The 26,343-nt window shown below is 42.1% G+C and overlaps 1 protein-coding gene across 2 annotated transcripts; it reads right to left on the bottom strand.

Annotated features, from left to right (window-relative positions):
- Positions 1-275: 275 nt before the first annotated feature.
- On the bottom strand, positions 276-10,678 carry tmem230a (transmembrane protein 230a). Of its 2 annotated transcripts, none has more exons than XM_083793576.1 (4): positions 10,492-10,678; positions 7,203-7,317; positions 4,476-4,598; positions 276-1,786 (listed from the first exon to the last, which is right to left on the bottom strand). In XM_083793576.1, the coding sequence occupies exons 2-4, from the start codon at positions 7,302-7,304 to the stop codon at positions 1,646-1,648; spliced, it is 366 nt and encodes a 121-aa protein (XP_083649702.1). In that variant the 5' UTR covers positions 7,305-7,317; positions 10,492-10,678; the 3' UTR covers positions 276-1,645. The 2 variants fall into 2 exon arrangements, with proteins under 2 accessions (XP_083649702.1, XP_083649701.1); XM_083793575.1 differs by having other exon boundaries at positions 10,522-10,678.
- Between the last annotated feature and the right edge of the window lie 15,665 nt (positions 10,679-26,343).

The following is a 26,343-nucleotide window of genomic DNA, read 5'->3' as shown; positions in this document are numbered from 1 at the left end:
AGAAAAACTAGAATTAAAAACAGTACAGTAGTAGAGTAGTGCATCACGTGGATGCAGAGGACGTTTTATTGCGTCTGCATTTTGGGATGCAAAATGCATACTATTTTAATCTCTGGGTGGTGGTGTGGTGATGGACCTGTCCCATTGCATGTTACATTGGTTTGGTTTGGTATCACAGCTGGTGTGATACTGAAATTCCATCACAAAATAGTCTCTAGTTCAGATTCGTATTTCATTCCAATTGTTGAATGAATAAAAAGGTTTTCGAAATGAAATGAGGTTTTTAAACATTTTATTAAAAGAAAAATGAAGGAATATCCTTAAACAGCAATACGCAGAAAACTCTGAAATAAAGACACTTCATTCAGAAATATACTTTGTAGTTCAAGTAACAAATCTTTGGATAACAGATTGCAAACTGCAAAGATAATGATTAGAAAACGGTGTCTATTTTATAATAATGATGACATTCAATGCATCTTCAATGCTACCGTGCAGAGCACTTGGTGTACTACTACTGTAGTCTACATACAATAAGTAAACCTTCATATATTAACTTGGAGCAATAATAATGCAACCATACATTCTCAGAATATTATCCTAAATTCAGCAGGTCAGCCCAGCCTTTATCTGTAAAAAAATGATTTGTAAATCTGCAATAAATCAAAAACACTTGGTATGTGAAAGCAAACACTGTCATAATAACTTTGTTTTTTGTTTTCTTTTTTGGCCAGTCAAAGAAAAGAGTACCATTGCATGACAATTGTTGTACAGTGTACACATTACACAGCATTAAGAAAATGACAAAGAAGTATAGCCAATTTGTAACGCAGTTTCTCATTCCAGTGCAAAGTCAATGTAAAACAGCAGGCTAAATGGTGCATTTACACGTACACGGAGTACACCGCGTCTTTCTTCGGACACTTCACGGCGTTCCCATGCAAAGGATCATGGGATTGGGCAATTTGGCAGAGGCGTGGAGAAGTCGAGGGAGCGAAAAATACGTTGGATTTGGCCCAACCTTATGCAAATGACAAGCGAAGTTCCCTGGATGTCAGCCTATCAGCCACGCCCTAAAATGTATATATCGTTTATACAGACAAGCGGCCAGAGATGGACATCTGGTGTCTGGTGTCTGTATTTCTTCTCCTGCATGGCACGGCTGCGGACATGAGCCACCGTTCAAGATTGAACCACAACTTGCTATGTTTCTATGTCAGTCGTTCTTTTCTATGTAGAAATAGCTCATAGTGCGCCACTCGGTGGCGCGCTATGAGCTTGTAGATCTGCTATTTTTCAATAGCTAAAGCATGACATGATGCGAACACCAAAAGACACAACTCTTTGATGAATAGAGCAAATATTATGACGATTTATATGATGCCACGAATTATATTAGGTGTATATACGTTGCAATACGTTTAATATACTGTTTTCGGTTATCTGAAAACGGTGAAATGGAAAGCAAGCAGCAAACAGACTGAGCGGAGAAAGAGCCAGGCTCTGCGTACAGTATACGTGTAAATGCACGGTGGCTCTGGGGGGGGAAACCCCAACACTATGGTGGAAACACTCTCTTTCCCAATTACCGGCTCGTCAGTTTAAACAACTACTTGAATCCCTCGAGTCCTTTGATCCGACATCGTCAGTCGTCAAAATCGGGGATGTCGTCGTAAGAATAACCCCTGTAACCCTTGGAAGCATAGTAGGCTATTCTCAGATGGTAGAATCCAGGAAGGAATACGAGAACCCCTATGATGAGGACAGGGATGGTACGGTCTTTATGCTGGCAAAAAAAAAAGGAAAGAAAGAGACATCGCTGTTGAAATGCTTCACCGACACGGTCATCAAGCATCACTATCTGGTAGACACAGCACCGTATACGTACTAACAGAACAAACAATGTATCCGACTATCCGTTTACTTTAAGAAACCATGCATAACCAAACCAGGAACTTGAGCATAATCATTTTATTGCCAAAATGTGAGGCTCATATCAGCAGCCTACAGGTTTCTTTTGTTTAAAGTGGGAAAGTCGTTTTTTAATTTTATTGGCCTAACATTGTCTATATGTATACATTCTTGAATCCACTTGCTGACCGGCTGTCGGTATTGAGCAATTGTTTTTATAGAGGGATATATGTGACCATACCATTAATATCCTATATAAATCAAGATTTTCACATTTTCATTATGCTTTATGTAGCATGTGCCATGTCAAACTAGGGGGTTTTCATGATTCTGAATTCATTCCAAGCATTAGTTTTGCACAAAAAAACACTCCATGGGCAAAAAAAAAGCCATATGCACTTCACTTCCCTAAATGTGCCCAAATTGTGCTGACCTCATCACATTTGTGCTATGGCCGTTTTTATCCCAAGGAGTGTTTTTCAAAACTAATGCTTGGAATGGATTCATAATCATGAAAACGCCCTAGTTTGACATGTCACATGCTACTTAAAGCAGTGGTTCCCAAAGTGGGGTCCGGGGACCCCCAGGGGTACTTGAGGGAGTTCCAGGGGGGACCCAGCCAAATGATAGTTAGAAACCAAATGAACCCTTATGGGTCTGTAACTCAGAGAGTGTACAAATGGAACCAAATGGACCCGTTGTACGCGAGTTAAATTAGCATTAATTTTACAATATAAATTGGGGGTTTCAGAGATCCATTAAATGGGAGTCCGTAGACTAATGCATGTCAAACTGGGGGTCCTTGAAATTAAACGGGTTGAGAATCACTGCTAGAGTCACTGCTAGAGCCGTAAAAATCTTCTCTTATTGGGGTCCCTGGCATACATTTTCAAATGGGGGTCCACAGGCTAATTAGTGTCAATTTGGGGGTCCTTGAGGTGAAAAAGTTTGGGAACCACTAATCTGAGTTCCCAGAAGTTTTATTTTTCGCCACTAGGCGGGCGAGAAAGACTTCTGGGAAAAAAGGACCGTATCCCTGTGAGGGAAGTACGTTGAGCTCAGAATCTGAGTGGACACTCCCCTTTCCGGTCTGAAGCACTGTGCATACCATGAAAATAGTCCGAAGGGAATGCAATTCCAAATTGAATTGTAGTAGGCCACCACCGCTCAAGGAGCAATTGTTTCCCTTCAGTCTTATTTAGATGTAGCGCCCACTCCATGTGGAACCCGCCCCTGTCTTTTGATTCGCATTTCATTTGAAACGCAACGCACTGGGCCACGCCCCTGCTGCACAGGATCTGAGGCCAATTTTCCTAGACTAGGGAACCACTGACTTAAAGCATACTGAAATGTTGACATTTTTGACATATGGTCAGCAAGTGGATTCATGAATGTATACAAGTCAATATGTTAGGGTTAGGCCAATAGACAAAACTATACACCACATGTCCCACTCCACACCCCCGGCTGCCGGACTATAAGGGATTGCTCCAGGTAGTTGCAGGGTCAACTAAATTATAATGATTAATCGAGGTCTACCAACAACATACAGTACAGATCTCACATGCAGTACATATAGCGGACATTGCAGAACATGCATTGATTAGTGACGTACACTAAACTTGCACATCTTCATTGAGCACTGCTTGCTATTGATTAGCGATTGTATCTGCACATTAACTGCACATTTTCAAAACTGCTGCTAAATGACACGCTATCGTACCCGGCTATGACAAGATCCAAAATCGAACTCTCTCTTTACATTACAATCAATATTTTATCATTATTGTATATTTTGAATAGAACCTCGTAGACAGTACAACACTACGTAATGGTTGTGCAGAAGAAAGCATTACTGAGGCTCTGAGTTAAAACAAATTATAAAACTGATGAATCTTGCCACCAGATGGCAGTATTGTATATTAATTTGATCCCTTAGTTGCATATAACGTGTGCTTATACTACTCACACATTTTGCAGATAAGGTAAAGTGGTTTACAAGATTAGCTCCGGACAAACAGACACGCAGAGACAAACAGACTAAATTAAGGTAAGGTAAAGTGGTTTACAAGATTAGCTCCGGACAAACAGACACGCAGAGACAAACATAGACTAAATTAAGGTAAGGTAAAGTGGTTTACAAGATTAGCTCCGGACAAACAGACACGCAGAGACAAACAGACTAAATTCCTGCAGAGACACTGTTAAAAGATTGTATCATACTACACAACTCTTCGACGAATAGAGCAAATATATGATGATTTATATGATGTAATGAATTATACAAGTAAGACGCGCAAACGCGTGAAGCGAACGCAGCTCGTGTGTGTGTGGTTGTGTGTGTGTGTGTGTGTGTGTGTGTGCTACAGCTGCGCCCTGTGTGTGTGTGTGTGTGTGTGTGTGCTACAGCTGCGCCCTCTGGTGGCGGGCGGGTGGTGTAACAGCGTGACACACACACACACACACACACACACAGACATTCAGCCCTTGCTGTCATAGTAAGTGGCTCACTGCGTTCGCAATTAGGTGTAATAGGTAATACGTTTAATACACCAAACACTTACTTCAACCTTTATGGATCCAGCCAGAAGAAGGGCTCCAATGATGATCAGTAAGGAGCCAATCACAAAGAGAAAAGTGGCCAGGGCGATAGCCTTGTATGGAACTTTGGGCGGACTTTTCTTGAACTGCACAGAGGATCAGGAAACATACAAAACAACGTCATTTGTGAAAGAATGTAACAATATACAGTATGTATATCATCTCTTAAAATGAACGGACTGATGGTTTTATTGACAAGAATGCATATATACATGAACATATATATTTGCACATATCTGTCAAAAGGATAAAAGACAAAAACTTTTGAGAGCTTTATTTTCAAGTATGGTCATTTGAGTGCAAAATGTGTGTAACCGAACCGGAGTGCCATGAGTTGTGGAGACAATGGGAAATATATAGGTTAAAACGGTTTCGCTTTAACCACATGAAACCTAGTATCCCTATACTGGGCATGACATAATAGAACAGGCATATCCACAAGCTCAAAATGTGATTGATTGTACAAGTGATATGTACAAAGTCTTTGTACGGTACATATCACTTGTGTCAATGTCACCTGATCGGTGACAGCGATTGGGACTGATAGTTGATGGGCCACAGGTGTGGTACATCACACACTATATATACACATGTATTGTCTACTCATTCCTTGAAGGTCTGAGGAAGGGTGCGGCCCGAAACGCTACCGAATGTAAGTAAAGATACTTGGGAGCCTGAATTGGTGTGCTGATTTTTGCATTTTGTATATGACTTAATTTTGATCCAGCACCCAGCCTCTAGGTATTGATGTGCGTGTCCTTTTTCGACTGTTTGTTCAGTCTCCTCTACTGCCTAGTACTATAGACCCTTGGGGAATACCGGTAACCACTAACCAGTCAATGAACTTAAGTATTAAGGAAAACACAAGCCCATCTACTATGAATCATCCCCACCTTCAATTGAAAGGAATTACATACAAATGGCCCCATTCTGTGGAGTGGAATTGTGCAGCCAGAAACACAGCTGGAGCGCTTGAGAACTGCACCATCATACGCACCACGCATGCAGATGTCATAAATCTCTTTCGTGGACGCATTCAAGGAGAGCGGGAACATAAGTTGTTCTGTCACGGCATACACTTAAAAGCTCATTTAAATGCCATTGCAACGACCCTTATAACAAGTGTTGCTCAACAAAATAGACGCATTTTCAACAGAAAAGTCTTTAACCAGGAGACGACAAGTGAAGGCGTCGCGTTCATTGTTTGCAGTTCACACAGCTTTGGCTTACTATGTAGGGATGCTTATGCATGATTTATACTTGGTTGCAGATCGTGCAGTGCACCCAAAAAAGCCTCATATCTATGTGTCACTGGCACACAATTAACCCCTTTTGGTCGGGAATCCCTTTTGGTGTTAGCATTATGTTATTATTTAGCTATTGAAAAATAGCAGATCTCCACCTCATAGCGCGCCACCGAGTGGCGCGCTACGAGCTTGTAGGTCTGCTATTTTTGAAAAATCGAAGAACGACTGACACAGAAACATAGCTTTTTCAGAAAAAAGGGGACACGGGGAGAACATGCCAACTCCACACAGAAAGGCCCTTTGGACCCCGTGCCCACAGCGTCCCCAGCGGGAATTGAACTCGGGACATTTTAGCTGTGAGGCGACAGCACTGCCGTGCCCCGTCAAACTATTCTGAATGAATATATAATATAATACGTGATAAGAACTTGGGACGAAGAAGTCATGATCTGAACAAACTCAACGTTACTATCACTGATGCATCACAGAGGAGAAGACCCGAGTATCTCTTGGCAGATTCCATATTGAAAAAACAATCCATAGATAGCGTCACAGCGAAGCCATTCCTTTGTTGAGGGGGTGATTTGCCCCTTATCTACTCAGGAAAAATGAGCTTGTATTTTGTGGGACAAAATACAGTACAAGACCATTTCACTGTAACCGTCCCCTTGTTGAAGGAGCGATCTCTCCCTCAACACCTAAGTTATACTTAGTTGTACATCATGTCTTGCTGCACTGAAAATAGACAATCTGGAAGCTTGCAACGCGGCGCAGTGCGACGCGATGTGAGCTTCCAGTTCGGGCTATTTTCGTCACGAGACTCGACGGCGCACAACTAAGTATAAATCAGGACTTAATCTGCAGACTAAATGAGAAAGTGGAGTCCTCCGCTGACCTTGGTGATTTATAATAGTAGGCCGGGCCAGCGGGCCTCATTCTGTTCCCTTCAGCTAATTCATATTGACCTTGGTTTGAGTTATACCATACAACAATATCAATAAGCCAATACATTGCTGTCAGAAGACTGAATTCCTTTAGCATATAATAGAATCTGAACTGGTGTGGTAGTGTGCTATTATAGCATGCTGGGTAGTCCTGAGGGACGCTTAGATGTACTGTGCCTTGAGTTGTTGCTCAAAAGTAGCATTACATTATTGATGAAAAATGCACTACCCTCCCACATCCGATCCAAAACAATAAATCTGTCTTGCCTCTTGGCAAGCCTCTCTATACAAGCTCAAGTAGCTTGTATTGTATTGCGTGCGTGCGCGATCAACTAACCTGAAAATAAAATAAAAGCGTGTGCAGAATTATGGATAAAGCAGTGGAGCTTTATCCATAATTCTGCACACTCTTTTATTGGCGACTGACCAATCTAATCTACTAGAATAGAATACCAATAGTACCAACATTCCATTTCTCCCGGGTCAATTAATCTCTCACCTGTAAATCTATGTAACCATCATCGTCAGCAGCCAGCCGTGAATACTTGACCTTATTGTTGGACAGGGCTGCGCCCGACACATTACCTCTCGTGGGCATCATTATGTAACAGGAGCTGCATACAAAGAGAGAGGTATTAAATAAGAAGCAGAATCACGTTCAAAGCATGTACAACAAGGAATAATATTGGTGATATGGTGTACATAATCATACATTAACCCATTTTGTGGCGGGAACGCCTTTTGGTGTTTTAAGCCTTCTGTTCTACTTTAGCTATTGAAAAATAGCAGATCTACAAGCTTTTTTTGAAAAGTCGTGAAAATGTGGCGCAAATCTTTGAATATATATTTCAGAGCGAACATTTTTAACTAAAATATTGGCTTCTGGGGGGGTCCCTGGAACTACATATTTTGAGATGGGGGTCCGTGGCCCAATAGAGATAATTCTGGGGATCCTTGACATGAAAAAGGTTGAGCACCACTGACATAGAAACATGGGTTTTTTAGATTTTTTTTTAACGATTTAGAAGCCTTTTTTATACTGTATCGTACTGCACTTGTAATGCATGCATTGTGTACTGTACTATGCTGTACTCGTACTGTCTCTCTGTGTGTGTGTGTGTGTGTGTGTGTGTGTGTGTGTGTGTGTGTGTGTGTGTGTGTGTGTGTGTGTGTGTGTGTGTGTGTGTGTGTGTGTGTGTGTGTGTGTGAGAATTTAATTGTGAGCCGAGAGGCAACTGCCAGTGTGAAACGGCGGGGTCAATAGGTCATAGTCATTAAACCCCAATCAGCATTAGCTGCTGGGGTGAATGGGTCATGCTCATACATACGGACGGACCCACACACTGGCTGGTGCTTATACAGACAGAGTCACGTAATGGAGGCGGTAGACATGTTATGAGCTACTTTGTCAATAAATTCTGTGCAGATGAAGAGGTGATTTATCTTTACAAGTGTCAGAGTTTGGAAGCGCGTGGGGGAAATCGTCCCTGCTTACTTGGTTTAGACAGTATTTGGTTTAGACTAGTCATTGGTTAGACCAGTCATTAGTCCTACAACTACAACCTATCTCAAACCCTCACCCTAACCCTAACCTCCTGGGGTGCATACTTAGTTTAGACTAGTCATTGGTTAGACATGGGTTAAGGTTAGGTAACCAATGACTAGTCTAAACCAAAATATGTCTATAAAACTAAGTACTGCACCCAACCTCCCACGGGTCAGCACACCTAAACCTAACCTTAACCCATGTCTATTGTCTAACCAATGACTAGTCTAAACTAAGTATGCATCCCGTACCACCTGGTTCGAAATGGCACATAATGCAGGAGGCTGCTTACAGGGGGTGCATACTTAGTTTAGACTAGTCATCGGTTAAGGTTAGGTTTAGGTGTGCTGCCCCGTGGGAGGTTAGGTCAAGCTTTCCGTACAGCTGCAATGTTGGCGAGTTTAAAGTCGTTTAATACAATCAATCATAGGACTTTTCTCTTTGGATGTACTGTAGCCTATGGGCTGTCAAAGTTGGTGTTGCAACTCATAGATTCTACATTTATTTAAAAAAATCTGACCCGCCTGAAGTGAATGGTGCTGTACTGTACTGTACTGTACTGTACTGTACTGTACTGTATTGTACTGTACTGTACTGTACTGTACTGTACAAGCCCTCCTCCCTGGCCTGTGTGTGTCTGTGTGTTAGGCTGTGCAACAGTGACACTTGGTGATGAACAAACGCTATTTGTGCTCGGACACAGCCAGGGACACAGGGACAGACCCAGGGACACACCCAGGGACACAGGGACAGACCCAGGGACACAGCCACACACAGCTGTCTATAGACGAATTCAGAAACGGGTCTCATGGTCGCAGCTTACGTACCGGTGTTTCCTGTAGGCGGACTTGACATAACACTAACATTACAAAGATGCCCAGAACATCGAGATGAACCTGTTCAGTTTTTTGGCTGCTCCAACAGTAGTGTCAACATAAAAAAAAAAAACTGAATGTCAAAATATCCACTGCGGGGTCTGAGACCAGAGCCATTGAGTAATGGTTGAGACGAAGCAGCGAAAGGTCCTGAAAGATACATAACGTCAGTCTTACCCAATACTCAATCTTTCTGTTTTATGAACACATGGCTGCTGTACTTTATACCTCATACTAAGCATTTCAAGTATGAGGTATATATCTGGTCTCAGCCACCGCGGTGGATATTTTGACATTCTGTTTTTTTCTTTTTTTAATGTTGCCACTACTGTTGGAGCAGCCATAAACTAAACAGGTTCATCTCGATGTTCTGGGCATATTTGTAATGTTAGTGTTAGTAAAAAGCAGGTAAAAGAGTAACGTTTGAGGCAAACTATACATCAGTCACTCTGCCGTTCACTATAGTAGAAGAGGTGCGCCTGGTGAGGGTTTAAACCCGCAGCTATGTCGAGTCAGCCTACAGGAAATACGTAAGCTGTGTAAAGCTTACGCTAGTAAGTGTAAAGTTAGTGTTTGTTGTAAATTGCGGCTACATAGACCAGTGATTCTCGAACTTTTTTAATTTCAAGGACGCCCGATAACTAACTCTGAGTGTACAAATGTAACCATTAATTGCACATTATTCTGTGTTTCACTAACTTTTGTCGATTCTTTACATTGTTTCCCAGAGGTTTTCAGCTGGACTCTTATGGGGCTTCTTAACTTTGAATAAATGCACTTTGTTGTGCATTATTCAAGTTGTGACTTTAATACAACTCATGAATGTGGTAGTAGTATAGGACAGTGACGACTAGGATGGATTGATTGATTGATGAATTTGATTGATCGACAGATGAATGTATTAACAGATTGGAGAATTACAGTACATTTCAAGCACAACTCAATACAAAACCTGTTAACTGTGGAAGACGACGCCATAAAGTATTACACTTGTTTACAATAGGGCCCACCATGTTTCATTCATTAACAATTAGAGACGTACAAATATACTCAGGAAATCATCATAGATCAGGTAAAAAGGGAACAAAATATATACAGTGAGAGGTAAAGGGGGTGGGGGGCATTCAGACTTAGGTGCCCTTTGGGAGGGGTTTTGAAGGAGTCATGGGATTCACAAAACATGTCGTAATGACTGTTGGTAGGGCGTTCTACGAGACACTGTCTGTTTCTCTAGCAGCGATCTACAAGTTCGCAACGCGTCTCTTTGCCATGCGTTGTGAGCTTGTAGCTCTGCCTTTTTCGGCGAGTTATTATTATTAGCCACGTAGGTTTGGAACAGTTTATAACAAAACAAATAGGAAACCAACCCGTTCAAGGCCTTTGATGAAATTAATTACCAGGTATATCCAATCCGTCGCACTTTACTTTCCTCTTATCTTCGATCAAAGTTGATATGATTTGTCTCCTCCATAGGTTTTCTACACAGAGTTACTTATCCTTCTGATTTGTTGACGTTTTGCTGGTGTGTCTGTCATGTAACAACTTCCTGGCTCCTCCTGCCGGCGCATGCGCATACGTCCGCATCATCTTGTATTATTCTCTTCTTTTTTTATGGAGGAGGACAACCAGAGATGTCTGCGTTACTGCCGCCTACAGGGTTTTAGATGTACTACTCAAGGCTTCATGGGGTGATCAGTAATTGATAGAACACAAGTATTTTTGGGATTAATAGAAGTAGAAGTACTGTATTCTCTTTATTAACGGAAATCCTAATAATATATTTTTTTCTTTCCCCAAATATAACTACTCAGACAATTGTCCTATGATTGATTGATTGATTGATTGATTGATCAGTTGATTGAAAACTTTATTAGCAGTTTATAGCTTGTAGATTGATTGAATATTGATTGATTGAATACTTTATTAACAGTTTGCAGAAAAAAGCACAGGAACATACAGTTCAATACTGTAGTCTGCTAAGAGGATTTAAACCCAAGAGAGAAAGCCTATTGGCTTGTTTTCATGATTGGGGTCCTTCATAGGCTACTCAATTCATCGAAACATTTATTTTAATGACATACAAATATACAGTGAGTCAGTGACTATTGCCATCCCACCCTAGTAGGCTAAATGAGCAGGGGTGAGGTGAGTTGTAGGAGAAAGGCCAAGCAGCAGTGTTGTTTTTGGCAGCACATTTCGATTTTAGTCATTGCTAGTCTCTTCAATAGTTTTCATTTAGTTTCAGTCACATTTTAGTCACCTGGAATGTTTTAGTGTTAGTCTAGTTTTTGTCGACTAAATATCATAAGATTGTAGTCGACTAAATCTCCAGTGGATTTAGTCGACTAAAAAATATTTTGGCGGGCCTTGATGCCGTCGTAATGATTGTTTTTACACTTGCTGGAAATAGCCGATCTACAAGCTCACAATGCGTCCCAGCGCGACGCGTTGTGAGCTTGTAGATCGGCTATTTTCAGCATGCAACCAAGTGTAAAATGACTTATACTGGATATCTTGTCCACTAGTCCCTTCCTAACATGTTAGTCTAGTTTTTATTTCTTGACGAAATTGTCAGTATATTTAGTCATAGTTTTAGTCATAGCTTCATTTTTATTTAGTTTTTATGTAGTTTTTGTCAGTGAAAAAAGGTAGCCTCACAGCTAGAAGGTCCTGGGTTCGATTCCCGCTCGGGACGCTGTAGGTGCTGGCAGCGCGTTTCCTCCTCCGCGTCATCAGTGCCCATAACCAAGGCGAAAGGGCCTTTCTGTGTGGAGTTTGCATGTTCTCCCCGTGTCCCCTAGGGTAGGTACCCTCACAAAAAACATGCAGTAATTCTGGTCTCTAAACTGCCTCCCCCTGGCCAGCCTGATGGAGGGGAAAGGAACTGGTTGGAATAACATGTTCCTTCCACGCGCTACGTCCAACCAGGGAAACTCCCCCCTGTCAGGTGTAAAAGGAGCAACTTGGACACTCAGGCATGAAGGAAGCATGAGTTCAAGTCCGTTGCTCTCCCCATGTCCCCCATATATGGGGACTAGGTTGGCGGAGGGTGTGTAGAGCCCAGGATCACATTAGATGATTGACACAGGGGTGAAAAATGGGTTACAAAACCGTGGGATAAAAAATATACATGAAAAAAATAAAAAATAGTATTAGTCGACTAAAACAACCCTGCCAAGCAGTAGCCTATACCAGCTGTGTCTGGAGCCTTGTTTTTAGGGCCTTTGTGGTGCTATGGTACCTTAAGGTGCATGCATAGTCGAAGTAACCTCAATGTCCTCAATGTATTCATACGGACCAGTGAGGAGATCCTGTACAAAAATCACGTTCTTTGGTTGACGACTTTAGTTGCGCCATTTCATCACTGGAAAGTTTTGCGTCTAAGTTAGCCAGTTAGGTCTTTTAGTCGTCTCTTGCTATATTGTCACCCACTTTAAGAAGCCATCGCAATTAGGGGTTCGGTGTCTTGCTCAAGGACACTTTGACACTAACTCTGGGGGAGCCTGGGTTTGAACTGGCAACCTTGCGGTTCCAAACCAGCTACTCCACCCCTGAGCCACCGCCACCCGAGAACTATTAAAGCCAGTGGGGAGCAAGAACCATTAAAGCCAGTGGGTGACTTCAGTAAACCAATCTGGATGTGCAAGTCTGGAGTGCTCTGTGCTCAGAGGTGCTCTGAGAGTACCAGAAAACAACAATATAGCCTAACGATTATTACGATTGGCTATAGTAACACAGAACTGGCTCACAGCCCATACAGAGCGGCAGACATGCAGAAACAGCATTCTTCTTCTAGCCCATGCCACATATTCATGTGTCCCAACTATTAATTGGGAAACCACATCATAGGTGACCATTACAATGACAAGGTTTGGCCACTAGATGGCGGTGCAGTGTTGATGGAAGAAAAACAAAACGGCACAAAATGTAGTTCTCTAGTCCAGATAGAACATTGGTTTTCAGCCCCATTCATATCAAGGCCCATTATTCTGCATATCTCACGGACCACCATTTGATGAGATTCAGCCTCTCAGACCCAAATCTTTAGGCGATCTTGCTGTATGTTGGTGTACCACCGAAAATCCAGACTATGAATGAGCCGTGAGTGAGTGAGTGAGTGAGTGAGTGAGTGAGTGAGTGAGCGGGTGAGTGGGTGCACCATGAGTGAGTGAGTGAGTGTGTGTGTGAGTGAGTGAGTGAGTGAGTGAGTGAGTGGGTGCACCATGAGTGAGTGAGTGAGTGAGTGAGTGGGTGCACCATGAGTGAGTGAGTGAGTGAGTGGGTGAGTGAGTGAGTGAGTGAGTGGGTGCACCATGAGTGAGTGAGTGAGTGAGTGGGTGCACCATGAGTGAGTGAGTGAGTGAGTGGGTGCACCATGAGTGAGTGAGTGAGTGAGTGGGTGAGTGAGTGAGTGAGTGAGTGAGTGAGTGGGTGAGTGAGTGAGTGAGTGAGTGAGTGAGTGGGTGCACCATGAGTGAGTGAGTGAGTGAGTGAGTGAGTGAGTGAGTGGGTGCACCATGAGTGAGTGAGTGAGTGAGTGAGTGAGTGAGTGAGTGGGTGCACCATGAGTGAGTGAGTGAGTGAGTGAGTGAGTGAGTGAGTGAGTGAGTGAGTGAGTGAGTGAGTGTGTGTGTGAGTGAGTGAGTGAGTGCACCATGAGTGAGTGAGTGAGTGAGAGAGTGGGTGCACCATGAGTGAGTGAGTGAGTGAGTGAGTGAGTGAGTGTGTGTGTGTGAGTGAGTGAGTGAGTGCACCATGAGTGAGTGAGTGAGTGAGTGAGTGAGTGAGTGAGTGAGTGAGTGAGTGAGTGAGTGAGTGAGTGAGTGAGTGAGTGAGTGAGTGACAGTGAGTGAGTGAGTGAGTGAGTGAGTGAGTGAGTGAGTGAGTGAGTGAGTGAGTGAGTGAGTGAGTGAGTGAGTGAGTGCGTGTGTGCGTGCGTGCGTGCGTGCGTGCGTGCGTGCGTGCGTGGCAATGTTATGTCTCTCTTCCCTGTTATAGGCCTAATGCTTGGAAATTACCATTGTGGAGATCAAAGGCCCCATTCACCATGTCTTCAAATCTTGAATTCAATAAAGAATATTATTGTCAAATGTATTCCGTCGACAAACAAATGTAAAACACTGACACGTGAAAGGAATAGAACAAAGCTGTACAAGTCCTCAAAGTGCTATAAACAAGCACCTCAAACAAGTTGACATTGATTTACAAACATAAAACGACCAGAGTTAATGTCAGAGAGCAGGAAGATTGGAGCATAGTAGTAGAGTAGACTGCACCATACACTGTATATTAGAATCACCCTAAAAACTAACGGTTTGAGCATTCACACATCGTGCCCCCTCTCTCTGGAACGCTCTCCCACAAGCTGTCTAGACGACCTCACAGATGATAAAGAAATTCATAGACAAAAGGTGCAAACCGTATGCCCAGGCAAACATTTTAATGAGGACATTTCATAATTGCTCTTCAGATATGTCAAGGTATCACTGTTTAAAGCTTTCTTGTACTGTATACTGCTCACCTGTGAAGTAACTACAAGGTGAGTATAGCATGCATAAACGTAAGGTTGCATATAATGATGCATTACAATTACTAGTGAGGGTATACCAAGATGGCACAGCGCCAGTCAGCTGTTTGTGAACTTGGGGGTGCCTACCTGGACTCAAGCCCTTCTAAGAAGCCTAATGTACAAATTCATGTGTCGATTAGAGGAGTCTGACAACTGTGTCATCAGGATGTTAACCAACCCTGTGACAAGTTCTAATCGGTTCTCTTCCATGATTTGGAGACATTGGCGAAACTGCCTCGACAGGCTGTGAGAATATGTATGTATGTATGTATGTGTATATGTATTAAAATGTTCTATTTTTCATTTGTTTTATTATTTACTGTGTCTTATGTTTCTTTGTCTGTGATATGGACCGTGAGTCTGTAATTGTTAGATGCCAACTCACTAGGCATTTTTAAATCTAGACTTAAAACCCATCTTTTTTCCCTGCATTATGGTTCCCCCTAGTTTCAATGAAACCACTATATTCACCCTGCTCTGCCCTGTGGTTTTAAAACCCTATGTTGTATTAATGGATATTAACGTATTTTTACACCTATCTGTTGATGATTTATAGCTGTGTCCTATCGAATGGTACTTGTTTCAGCCATGTGTGTTGGCACATTTTATTAAGCTCTACTGCAATTTCTTGCTATTGTGTTATTGTGCTATTGTGTTTTTAGCTGTTTTGTTTTTGCTGTGTATTGTTGTAAAGTGCACAGAGACCCCTTGGGGTGATGTTGCACTATAAATAAAAATCACACCCGTGTGAACTGAGTGGTGCAACTCCGTGTGGGGGTCCCCGGAACTTCCAGACCCACAGGAACGCGCCCAGAGTGCCAGCCCGGTTCCGGCGAGCCGCCGCACGTCCGAAACGGTCGAGAAATGATAGAGTTACTGTTTGGGGGAATTAGCATTTAGACACCTCTCCCTCTCCCCCCCCCCCTCTCTCTGTAATTAGCAGGCAACGGTGCAACACTATCTCTCTCTCTCTGTTTCTAGCACAACAGCGCCACTTTCGCCCCTACTGGTACTTTAAACATAGGGACATAGGTTGGGACATAGGGCCCTTTGCTAATGGGTCTATTCTTAACTCTGTTGTCACGTTTAAATACCTGGGTCTTTGGTTGGATTCTGAGCTCTCCTTTGGATTGAGTTTATTAAAACTAGGTTAATATTAGTCTCAAGATAATGTACAGGTCTATAAATTGCTTTACTTTCACAATAAGAAAACACATTGTTCAACAACTCTTATTTCCTGTTATTGATTATGGCGATATCATTTATCAGAATACTACTGAAGCTCATCTCCTTTCATTAAATGTTGTTTACAATAGTATCTGTAGATTTGTCTTGAGGTGTCCCTAACAGACACACCACTGTGTCATGTATGATCTTAAATTGGCTAACTCCTCAAACAAGGAGGCAATTCCACTGGTTGCTTTTCATTTTTAAGTGCATTAAGTGTATCCATCATATTTAAAACAGTTATTAGTTACATATAACTCTAGATACCCTCTTAGACATACTCAACCACTTTATTTTACTGTACCCACCACATCTAATTACATTGGGAGACGTGCTTTTCAGTTTAAAGCTCCATCTGATTGGAACAACTTGTCTGTTTCTTTGAGATCAATTACACCATTTAACATTTTCAAGGCTTCTTTGCTTGTAGACCTGAAACCCATTTGTACTTGTTTTTGGAGAGAGGTGCGTACTTTAATGCTTGATTATTCTTTTTATCTTTATCTTTATTTTTATTTTTATTTTCATTATTAATATCACTATTATTAGTATTTTGTTAGGTGTTTCCGTGCAGTTGCTTCTGGTCTTGATGTAGTGTTTGAGTGGTTTGGAGAGCATCTATGTTTTGTTGATGTGGTAAGTGTATATTGTTCTGTGTCGACATTAAATGTAATGTATTGTTTTGTCTATGTACTGTATTCATTGTGTTGTGCCCGAGGACCCCCTCTAAAACGAGATGATGATACATCTCAAGGGGCTATCCTCTAAAGGAAATAACATTTCATTGCTGTTCCTTGGAGTGGTTGCACCACTCAAAAATAAACTGAAAACTATGTATAGCCTAATAACATGTGACAAATACCTGTTTCATGCCAACATTAACCCATTCAGAACGGGAACCCCTTTTGGTGTTTATAGCATTATGTTATACTTTAGATCAGCGGTCCTCAAACAATTTTGCAGTTTGTGCTAAATAGACACCACAAAACCGCCATTACCCTTTTCATGTCACGCACCCACAAGGGGTGCACGCACCCATAGGGGTGCACGCACCACAGTTTGGGAACCCCTGCAAGTTTAGCTATTGAAAAATAGCAGATTTACAAGCTCGTGGTGCGGCACCGAGTGCCAAGCTTGTAGATCTGCTATTTTTGAAAAGTGGAAAATGTGGTGCAAATCTTTGAATATACTGTATATTCTTTCAGAGCGAACGTTTTTAACTCAGATCTTTGCTTCTGGGGTGGTCCCTGGAACTACATATTTTCAGATCGGGGTCGGCGGCCAATTACATATAATGTTTGGGGTCCTTGACATGAAATATTGAGCACCACTGATATATTCCCTGATGAAGGCTTAACCGCCGAAACGTTGGATACATTCCTGTCTTACCTGCTGTCCTAATAAATATTGGTACTCTGGCTATTGGTGTGTCTTGTTTTTTCAAGATCTCCTCTATACACCACTGATATAGAAACATAGGTATTTCAGAAAACTGTTGATTTAGAAAACATTATTTGAATTTCAATGTCAGGCCTAAATGGGTCAATACTGTATCAACGTTTCATCACTTCCAATTTCACTTGTTTATCATGCATCGTGTTCTGTCCTGATTTAATGAAAATTTTTATCACTGTCACCTCCAAACAATTAAGTTTGTAACCTTGTTGTGTGTCATCCTGGACCCCACCCTGGCCTCTCCTTCCAGTCCCATGTCAACCAGATCAACAAAACTGCCTCCTTTCACCTTCGTAACATTGTCTTCGTACCAGTCCAATCAACTAACAGCAGCAGCGGTCAGTATCAATGGCAAAAGAATATCAATCCAGAAGCCATGGAGAAAGATATTACCGCGGTACATTGTTAACCAGGCACTGTAAATGATCACTGCATGTAGATATACTGCCTAAAAGGTGTCAACAACATAATCATAACTAACACCTGAAAGGTAAACGTTGTCAGATCGTGACATTACAATGAGCTCCATTTACTCTGTGTCACTGTCAAAGAGATGTATTTGTTCATTTAACATTTTCATGGATACTACTACTAATTACCAACATGTACACTGCTGTTTGCTTATAGAAAGTAAACAGCAAGCGCAATATTTCCACAAAATCAATACCACCCTCCAGGTACTCTAAGCATAGTCCTGCTCACAACCATGCACATCCTCAAGGCTGTCTCTCCATTTCATTTTCATTCAAGTTCACCCCGCCTCCAGCTCTGCCGTTGATGCATCCATCTCAGTTTTTCTTTCCTCTCTGCCCCAAAGGCTGCATGAGGCAATGGCACAAAAGTGCTCATTTCAAATTCCATTTACCCATTTCGAAATGTATTCAGTGATGAATTGAATTTAACTGTACACCCACTATTTCCTGTTAACTTTTAATTTAATTTTTCCCCCCAAACCTTATTTAACCTATAGACCTAGTAGAAAGTAGAAACCTAATTTAATCTGGCTCTTAATGTCCGCTTTAATGAATGTTCCGTGGTGTCACACAAACTGCCAGCGTTATTGCAGAGCCACGGCCAGCCAAAGAGAAATGTAATTCGACTCGACGTGATTCCATTGAAAGGCCAAACCTCGCTTGTGTATGTAAAAAATATACTAGCGTGATGTCATGCATTTGATCGATGTAAGAGTGCACATGTTTTGACAGTTCAAACGCCATCGGTCTAGTCTCTCTTCAGACTGAATCAACTAGTCTACAGTCGCTGCAGGGAACAGCAGAATCAATTTCAATGCCCAGCTATTATTACAGCGCACCATGTGTGACAGTATACAGTACGGCTGGAATAGCCTACTAATGTAGTGCAGTAGTACAGCTTATTTGTAGGCATGCTGGTCATAACGCTGAGACCTGCCATCATGTACGCATTTTGCATATACTGTACCATTTAATACGCTTTTAAAGGAGAATTCCATGCTAGAAGGCTTTCTTACCTATTTGTAGTTGTTACGTCCCCACCAAAGAGGTCCAGGTGTTATTTTGTGCAAAAGTGCATTATTGGCTATTTCCCCTATATAAGCCCTCAATGGGGGTTGGGTTTTTGTGCTAATTCTCTTATTTTTGAGCGATGGAAATAAGCGAATTAGCACAACACCCCAATGCCCAATGCAATTCAATTCAATTCATTGAGGGCTTATGGTAGTGGAAATAGCCAATAATGCACTTTTGCACAAAATAACAGCTGGACCTCTTTGGTGGGGACGTAACAACTACAAATAAACGTAAGAAAGCCTTCTTCAAGCATGGAATTCTCCTTTAATACACACAAAAAAATCACACTTGTGCACTTTCATCGCAGATGTACTTCCGCTTTATACATTAAGAGACGTGAATGCAGCGTGTTATTGTGTAAAACAAATGACATGACGTCACATGACGTTTACTGCTGTAAATCAGAGGTTCCCAAACGCTGGTTCGTGTACCTGTGCTGGTACGTGGGACATGTCCCACTGGCACGCGAGACATGTCCCACTGGTACGCGAGACATGTCCCACTGGTACGCGAGACATGTCCCACTGGTATGCGAGAAGGGAATCTATAACCGTGCGTCACCGACTCACCAGGATCATTGATATGGTCAATGACAATGATTATGACATTATGTTGTGATATAATAATATAGCAGCAGGTAGGCTACTTGAGGCCAGTCAACTGTCTTCCGTGTTTTGGTAGGATTATGCGCGACCGCAACGCAACCCCCTTCTCCCCAGCCATGCCGGTCCGCGAACATTTTATGAACTGGCAGCCGGTCCGTGGTATAAGAGAAAGGTTTGGAACCCCTGCTGTAAATGAACAATAGTCTTGGGTGCCAGTGCCACTCTGTGTTTGTAAAAAGTGCTTTAAACAAAGTTAACAAACATCAAACTTCGATAGACTTGGCTGCCAATATGACGTCATTTCAAAAGCCAGACAAAAAGTATAAAGATTTCCACACGTCTCCACAGAGACATGAACAGTCTCCAGCATCACGTTATGATGACAGGCGCGAAGATGGCGGGTGGAGATATCAAAGTCAATCAAAAATCAATGACTAACAGCTGTATAGTCTCCTCATGGACATCATGTAGTGTGTAGTCAGTCCATGTAGAGCCTGGGGTACAGAAACTGGGTCAGCGGCCATTCTAGTTGTAATTGATGTGATTATGTAAAACTTTGATTTGGACCATTTCAAGTTGCTTTTTGGGCCATTAATTTTTCGATGGTGTAATTCAGCGGTGGGCAACTTTGACGATGGAGAGGGCCACTATTGCATATTACGTGTCGTAGCAAAAATAGCCGATCTACAAGCTTTGAGCTTGAGCTTGTAGATCAGCTATTTTGCTAAATTTGAATTGAAATGCTGAATTATTTTGAGCTTTAAAAAAATAAAATCCTGAAAAGTAACCTTTTTATTGATTTTCAAATGCATAATTATAGTTTTAGTTATGATAACTTTATGAACTAAATACAAATGTATACATTGGACCAAAAAAGACAATAAGATTGTAATACTAGTCGTTAAGTACTAGTCATTTAATACTAGTCATTAAGTATAATTAAAGCGGGGCATGTTTGGGATTGCAACAGCTGAAATCAATACTATATCAGTATTCTGATATTAACCTGCGGGCCGCATTAAGTGAAGGTGGGGGCCGCATGTGGCCCCCGGTCCGCCAGATGCCCACCCCTGGTGTAATTGATGTGTTTCTTTGATGTCCTGTCAAACCAGGACAGTGGCACCCACAGGTCACCCCACAGGTCACTCGCACAGCTTTGGTTGCTCCCAAAACAAAACAACATCTAAATAGAGGCGTTAACCGAGACACAACCAGTAGAGAATTACGGTACAAAATAGGATATCATTCCTAGGCCAGTAGTTCATAGTAGACTAGTATACTGTATAGGCCGGGCCTACAGTAGTTATTTTTGTATAAACCGCATCCTATATATTGTATGGGCATGTGTGAATGAATATATACACTGTACAGTAGCCTATATGTGGGGGGGGGGGTTTGTTTCCCCTTTTCGGCCTCCACTGAGGCACCATAATGGTAACACAATATATGCATATAATTGCTTGCCGTGTGGTACTCAAAGTATTTGACCAGCGTTGGCAGGTTTGCAATAACGGCTGTGAGAGGATCAGGGGATCACACAGAACAGGCTGTGAAAACAGCTCTCGATAATAATAACTAATTAAGATTAACAACAATGTATCTCTCTCTCTCTCTCTCTCTCTCTCTCTCTCTCTCTCTCATATTAGCAGGCAGCAGGCACAGCACTATCTCTCTCTCTGTTTCTGGCGCCCCCTACTGATACTAATAAGTCATATACTCGTGCTCATGACCACTGCTACATACGCAGCTACATAGATATGCATGGAGATTGCTGGTTGTAGGAGTGGTGCACCACTCAAAAACACTGGCATGAAACGACCGTGATATATTTTTTATTGCGACCAAAGGTCGCATTTACTGTGAAAATGTCAGTGTATCACTCAAAATCCCCATGGGGGAAAGCCCCCATATATGGTGCCCAGGTCTCGTGACATCACTATGACATCTGATGGCATAGTAAATGCGATCTGCTGTCGCAATTAAGCCCATATATGGAGATCCCTGATGTCATCAATATTGGCCAGCAACCTGTTCTGACATTCCATATGTTGATCCTCCCCCATCCTTCCTCTTCGATGTCTCCCTTTTGACTGATACCTGTCCATTCAAACTCTAGACGGGCCCCCAAATTAGAGAATGTACCCACTACCACCCTTAGATCTCCATATATGGAGCTGACATTCCATTATGTTGATCTGACCTCATCAAAACCTGTACACTCAAGACATGCTCCATATAAAGGCCAGTACAGAATTCATTCCATGTTGATCTGACCCCCCATCCCAAAGCGCCAGCGCTCGCCCAGCAGTCTGCCGCCAACGAGGCGGGTGCGTGGACGAGGTCGCTTCTCGCCCTTACTGGTCTTACTGGTTTTCTTTCTTGTGATTGAAGTAAATTGCTATTTTAAGAGTTAACTTTTTAACATGTCGAGTGAAAATGAGCAGATAAAGAAACCTCACACATTCCACGATGCAGAACATATAATAGATCACAATATTGTGAAGCCTTACCGTAAATAAACTATGCACTAAGCCACTTGACGGCTACTTTCTTTATGTTAAAAGGCTAGAATCAGTCATTGTTGTTCAGTTTGGCAAATTAAAAGTTTGGCAAATTAAAAGTTTGATTCGTTAATATAAATTGTTTTTGAGTGGCATGTCTCTTTTTCCTCATTACAGAAAACATTCAGTATACTGGTGCTCAGCCAGGCAAGCCCCTGCATTTAAGCAAAAAGCTGGGTGAACAATTAGCCACAGTAATCTCTCCACGGCCAGCCTTTACCTCCCTATGAATAATTTAGAGTTTATCGAATTGAAGCTGATAAAAACGAAAATGTATTTCTCTCTCCTGAGCGCCGTGAGCGGATGATGGAGCCGTGGATGTTTTGCATTCCACTGGCCATGGTAGGAGAGTTGTTGTTTTTTCTTCTCAAAATGTAATCAGCTTAGCAATGTCTGAACTATACGAAGCCGGGAGAAATGTGAGAGTACAATGGGGGCAGTAATGGCTCTCTTTTTGAAGGCTACCTGACCTTTATATTGGTGTTTGTTTATTTCCGTCTTTATGTTAAAGGAGAATTCCATACTAAATGGTTTTCTTACCTTTCTTTGTAGTTGTTACGTCCCCACCAAAGAGGTCCAGGTGTTATTTTGTGCAAAAGCTCCTTATTGGCTATTTCCCCTACCATAAGCCCTAAATGAATTGCAGAATTGAATGGGAATTGAATGTGGCTATGGGGTGTTGTGCTAATTTGCTTATTTATTTCCATCGCTCAAAATTTTTTTTTTTATATATCCTCTCTTCATAATGTAAATAATATCCCAAGCAGCACACTTTACTACTTATTTCGATGGAAATAAGCGAATTAGCACCCCATAGCCCCATTCAATTCCCATTCAATTCAATGCAATTCATTGAGGGCTTATGGTAGGGGAAATAGCCAATAAGGAGTTTTTGCACACAAAAGAAAACCTGGACCTCTTTGGTGGGGACGTAACGACTACAAAGAAAGGTAAGAAAGCCTTCTAGCATGGAATTCTCCTTTAAAGAAGCTGGATACACATAACCAATTAAACCCTATACTGTTGTATCCTATCCTATATTTCCACCAGGGATATTTGGTCCCCCCTCTACACACTCTCTTAGTGGAAAATAGCTGATCTAAAAGCTCATAACGCTTTGCGTCACGACAGCTATTTTATCCATTTCTTGTATGACAATAGTTGTCAAACACTGAAATCTGCAAATACCATGAGGACTCAAGTGCATAATATAATCTGACAGTAATTTGACCATGGTTCCAGTGATTATGAACGATGCTCATCATGTGATCAAAGTGATTGTGTGATCAGATACTGTCATCTTTGATGCTAAGCCTATACTGTGTTTTTCTTGAAGGCTATATTTTGTCCAATGTTTATCGACATACTGATAAAGCAACTTTGGAAATGTGAAAAAAAAACAGGCTATATGTGGCTCTGAGGCCAAGGCAGTCTATTAGATCAGCCCAGATACAATACATTTGGTACATCTGCTGCCATCCATGGTGCTAATCAAAACAGAATCGATGCAACAGGGCCCCATCACAATCACGTTACACCATGGGATACAATGCCAATAAGATGTGCGTCATCTGAGCCTCCCCCTGGCCAGCCAGGGCGCCTGATGGACGTGTATGTGTTCCTTCCACACGCTATACGTCCAACCAGGGAAACTCCCCCCTTCTCAGGTGTAAAGGAGTGACTTGGACACTCAGGCATGAAGGAAGCATGAGTTCAAGTCCGTTGCTCTCCCCAGGTTTGGTGGAGGGTGTGTAGAGCCCAGGATCACATTAGATAATTGACACAGGGGTGAAAAATGGGTTACAAAATCGTGGGATAAAAATTCTAAAAATAAGATGTGCGTCATAGCAGTCACAGTGCTGGATCTTTGGTCCACAATTTCAGATGCTGCCAGAACTCTGTCAGTGACAAAGTTGCTGCTGGTGAATGTCACAATTAATGCCCACACTACTTGCATTATTGTGGCAAACCATTAATAATAAAATCTGCACCGGGAATTGGGCGACACATTTTGTATAAAGTTATTTTGTTTATACCGTCGAATATGCATGAAACGGAATGTCTTGTGTTTATGGCACGTACTGTACTGTATACCGTGGGCGAGCTGTCTAGAAGAGGGTCTGTGTGTGTCTGTGTGTCTGTGACTGCATGGCTAATCTCTCAATTAAACCACCCAGGTTTCTCGATTGTGCTCTCAGTAGTCCAAATATTCTTCCCATATTGTTTATATGATTCATTCAAGAGATGCTCCATCCCGCCATCTGTCCATAAGATGTCATCGACATTACATCATGGATATGACTGAGCCATGCAAGCTCATTGAACGTTTTGGTGGGATGGAAGTAGCTCTGAAAGAAAGAGCTTATAGTACATACTGTATAGTACTACAGTATATCCCAGGCATAGTACTACCTGGGATCGTATCTAAGCCTTTTATAATCCCCTCCTCCATGCTCCTATTGTAACAATACAATATGTACAGTGCACGAAGTCGATCCAGAAGTAGGAATGGAAGCAGCAGTGCTTTCTTTGCAAAGGAAAGCACTGCTTCCAACCTTCAACAGGGGGATGTAATACATGAAAAGCGCTATATAAATCCCAGATATTATCTCAGGGGGGCGCCGAGATGTATTACATTTTTCTTTTTATACTTTAAAAAAATATATAGTAGAAAATAAAAGTAATAATTAATACAGTCTGCTGACTGAAGCTGACAACTTCAGTGAATGAACACTTATTATGCTACGGTTATTCAGTCCAATAGAGAAGAGTGGGATCAAAAAATAGAGTAGCATGCAGGCTAGTTCTCAGTCCGTTTCTCCACAGTGACAAGAATCCAACATATTATTAATGTGCAATTAACATTAATATTGTGCAATTAAACAAACACTGATGATAGTGCTGTCAAACTAATCTATGAAAGCCATCAACGCAGCGTCACTTCAATGTCAAAGTCAACAGAGACTGATGAGACAATCATCAGCCAAATAAGCTGAGCTAGCTTTGAATCCATCGTAATCATGAAGTTGCATGGAAGTCTTTCTCAAAAAGAAAAAGTACAATCTTGACAATCGTGTGCAATGTATGTACAGCAGTGTTGATTTCAACATTCCAGGTGACTAAATGAAAACTATTCAAGAGACTACGACTAAAACTAAAATCTAAATTTGCTGCCAAAAACAACATTCTGATGTACAGAAGGGGTCCCTTAGCTGCTTTGTCTCTCTCGGCTAACATTGACGAGCTGAACGATTCACAGAACACAGAATACTGTACTGCTGACTGAAGCTGACAACTTCAGCGATAACAACCCAAATTGTTCACAGCAACCTTTGTACAAAGCAGCCTCTATGGGGACTCTATAATGATTCTGATCCGACTTTGATTTCTTATAGCCACTGGAAATCAGATAAGATGAGAAAATTGCCTAGGCTACTCCAAAAACAATTGTCAGGCAATTGTCTGATTTTGCCAATACAGCAGAATCCACTGATATATTGCATCCAAATGTGTTTTTTCTATTCGCAATTTGGTTTAAACTTACTCGTTCCTGTTGTTTTTGAGGGGCGCTAATGCTATAGCTCCTCAAAAACGGGACACAGGGACGGAGCTGGGCCAACTGGCTCTCTGAGCCCCCCCCCCCCCCCCCATTCGAAAAATATCAACAGCATGCATTTCTCACCTTCTTTTCCCTCAACTGCAGCACTGACACACACAGCATTGTGTGTGTGACAGTTTGACTGACAGTTTTCACTTTACTTTAACGGGAGAACGGAGAGGTGAGCTGCGAGCGTCGTCAGTCAACCCACCCAGCCACTCCTCCGCCCCCCTTATTCATTTCAGTGGAAGTTGCTCAGTGGCGTTTGAAGCACCCGGAAGAACGCTCTACTTCCGCATTTGCCAACCAAATTTTGGTGGTCAAATGCGGAAGTGCAACCGAGCGCTCAATGTTTAAGACCAGCTGCACGGGGTTTCCTCGTCATGAATTCACGGCTCCGCCTGCAGTTCACGCCCCTCAGTGGCGTGGCGCCCCCAGTGGCTCGGTGCCCCCAGTGGCTTGGCGCCCGGTGCAATTGCCCAGCATGACCATAGCAAAAAAACGGACGTCGGGACGTCATGTGGCAGCTACGTCTATCGACTTTTGAGGGATCCAATACACAGCTATGTGTGTCCCTATGTCGGTATGTATGTATGTATGTATGTATTTGGTTAAAATGGGTAGGGTTTAAAAAAAGGCAAGAGTTTGCTCTGGTGC

The sequence above is a fragment of the Protomyctophum parallelum genome (genome assembly GCF_964188405.1).
Source record: "Protomyctophum parallelum genome assembly, chromosome: 21".
Taxonomy (NCBI): Eukaryota; Metazoa; Chordata; class Actinopteri; order Myctophiformes; family Myctophidae; genus Protomyctophum; species Protomyctophum parallelum.
This window is presented reverse-complemented; position numbering and strand designations above follow the sequence as displayed.

Coding starts and splice junctions, on each gene's coding strand:
- tmem230a (XM_083793576.1), bottom strand. CDS start 7,304: ATGATGCCCACGAGAGGTAATGTGTCGGGCGCAGCCCTGTCCAACAAT. Junction 4,599..7,202: donor ATGGTTACATAGATTTACAG/GTGAGAGATTAA, acceptor TCCTCTGTGCAG/TTCAAGAAAAGTCCGCCCAA. Junction 1,787..4,475: donor CTGGATCCATAAAGGTTGAA/GTAAGTGTTTGG, acceptor TTTTTTTGCCAG/CATAAAGACCGTACCATCCC.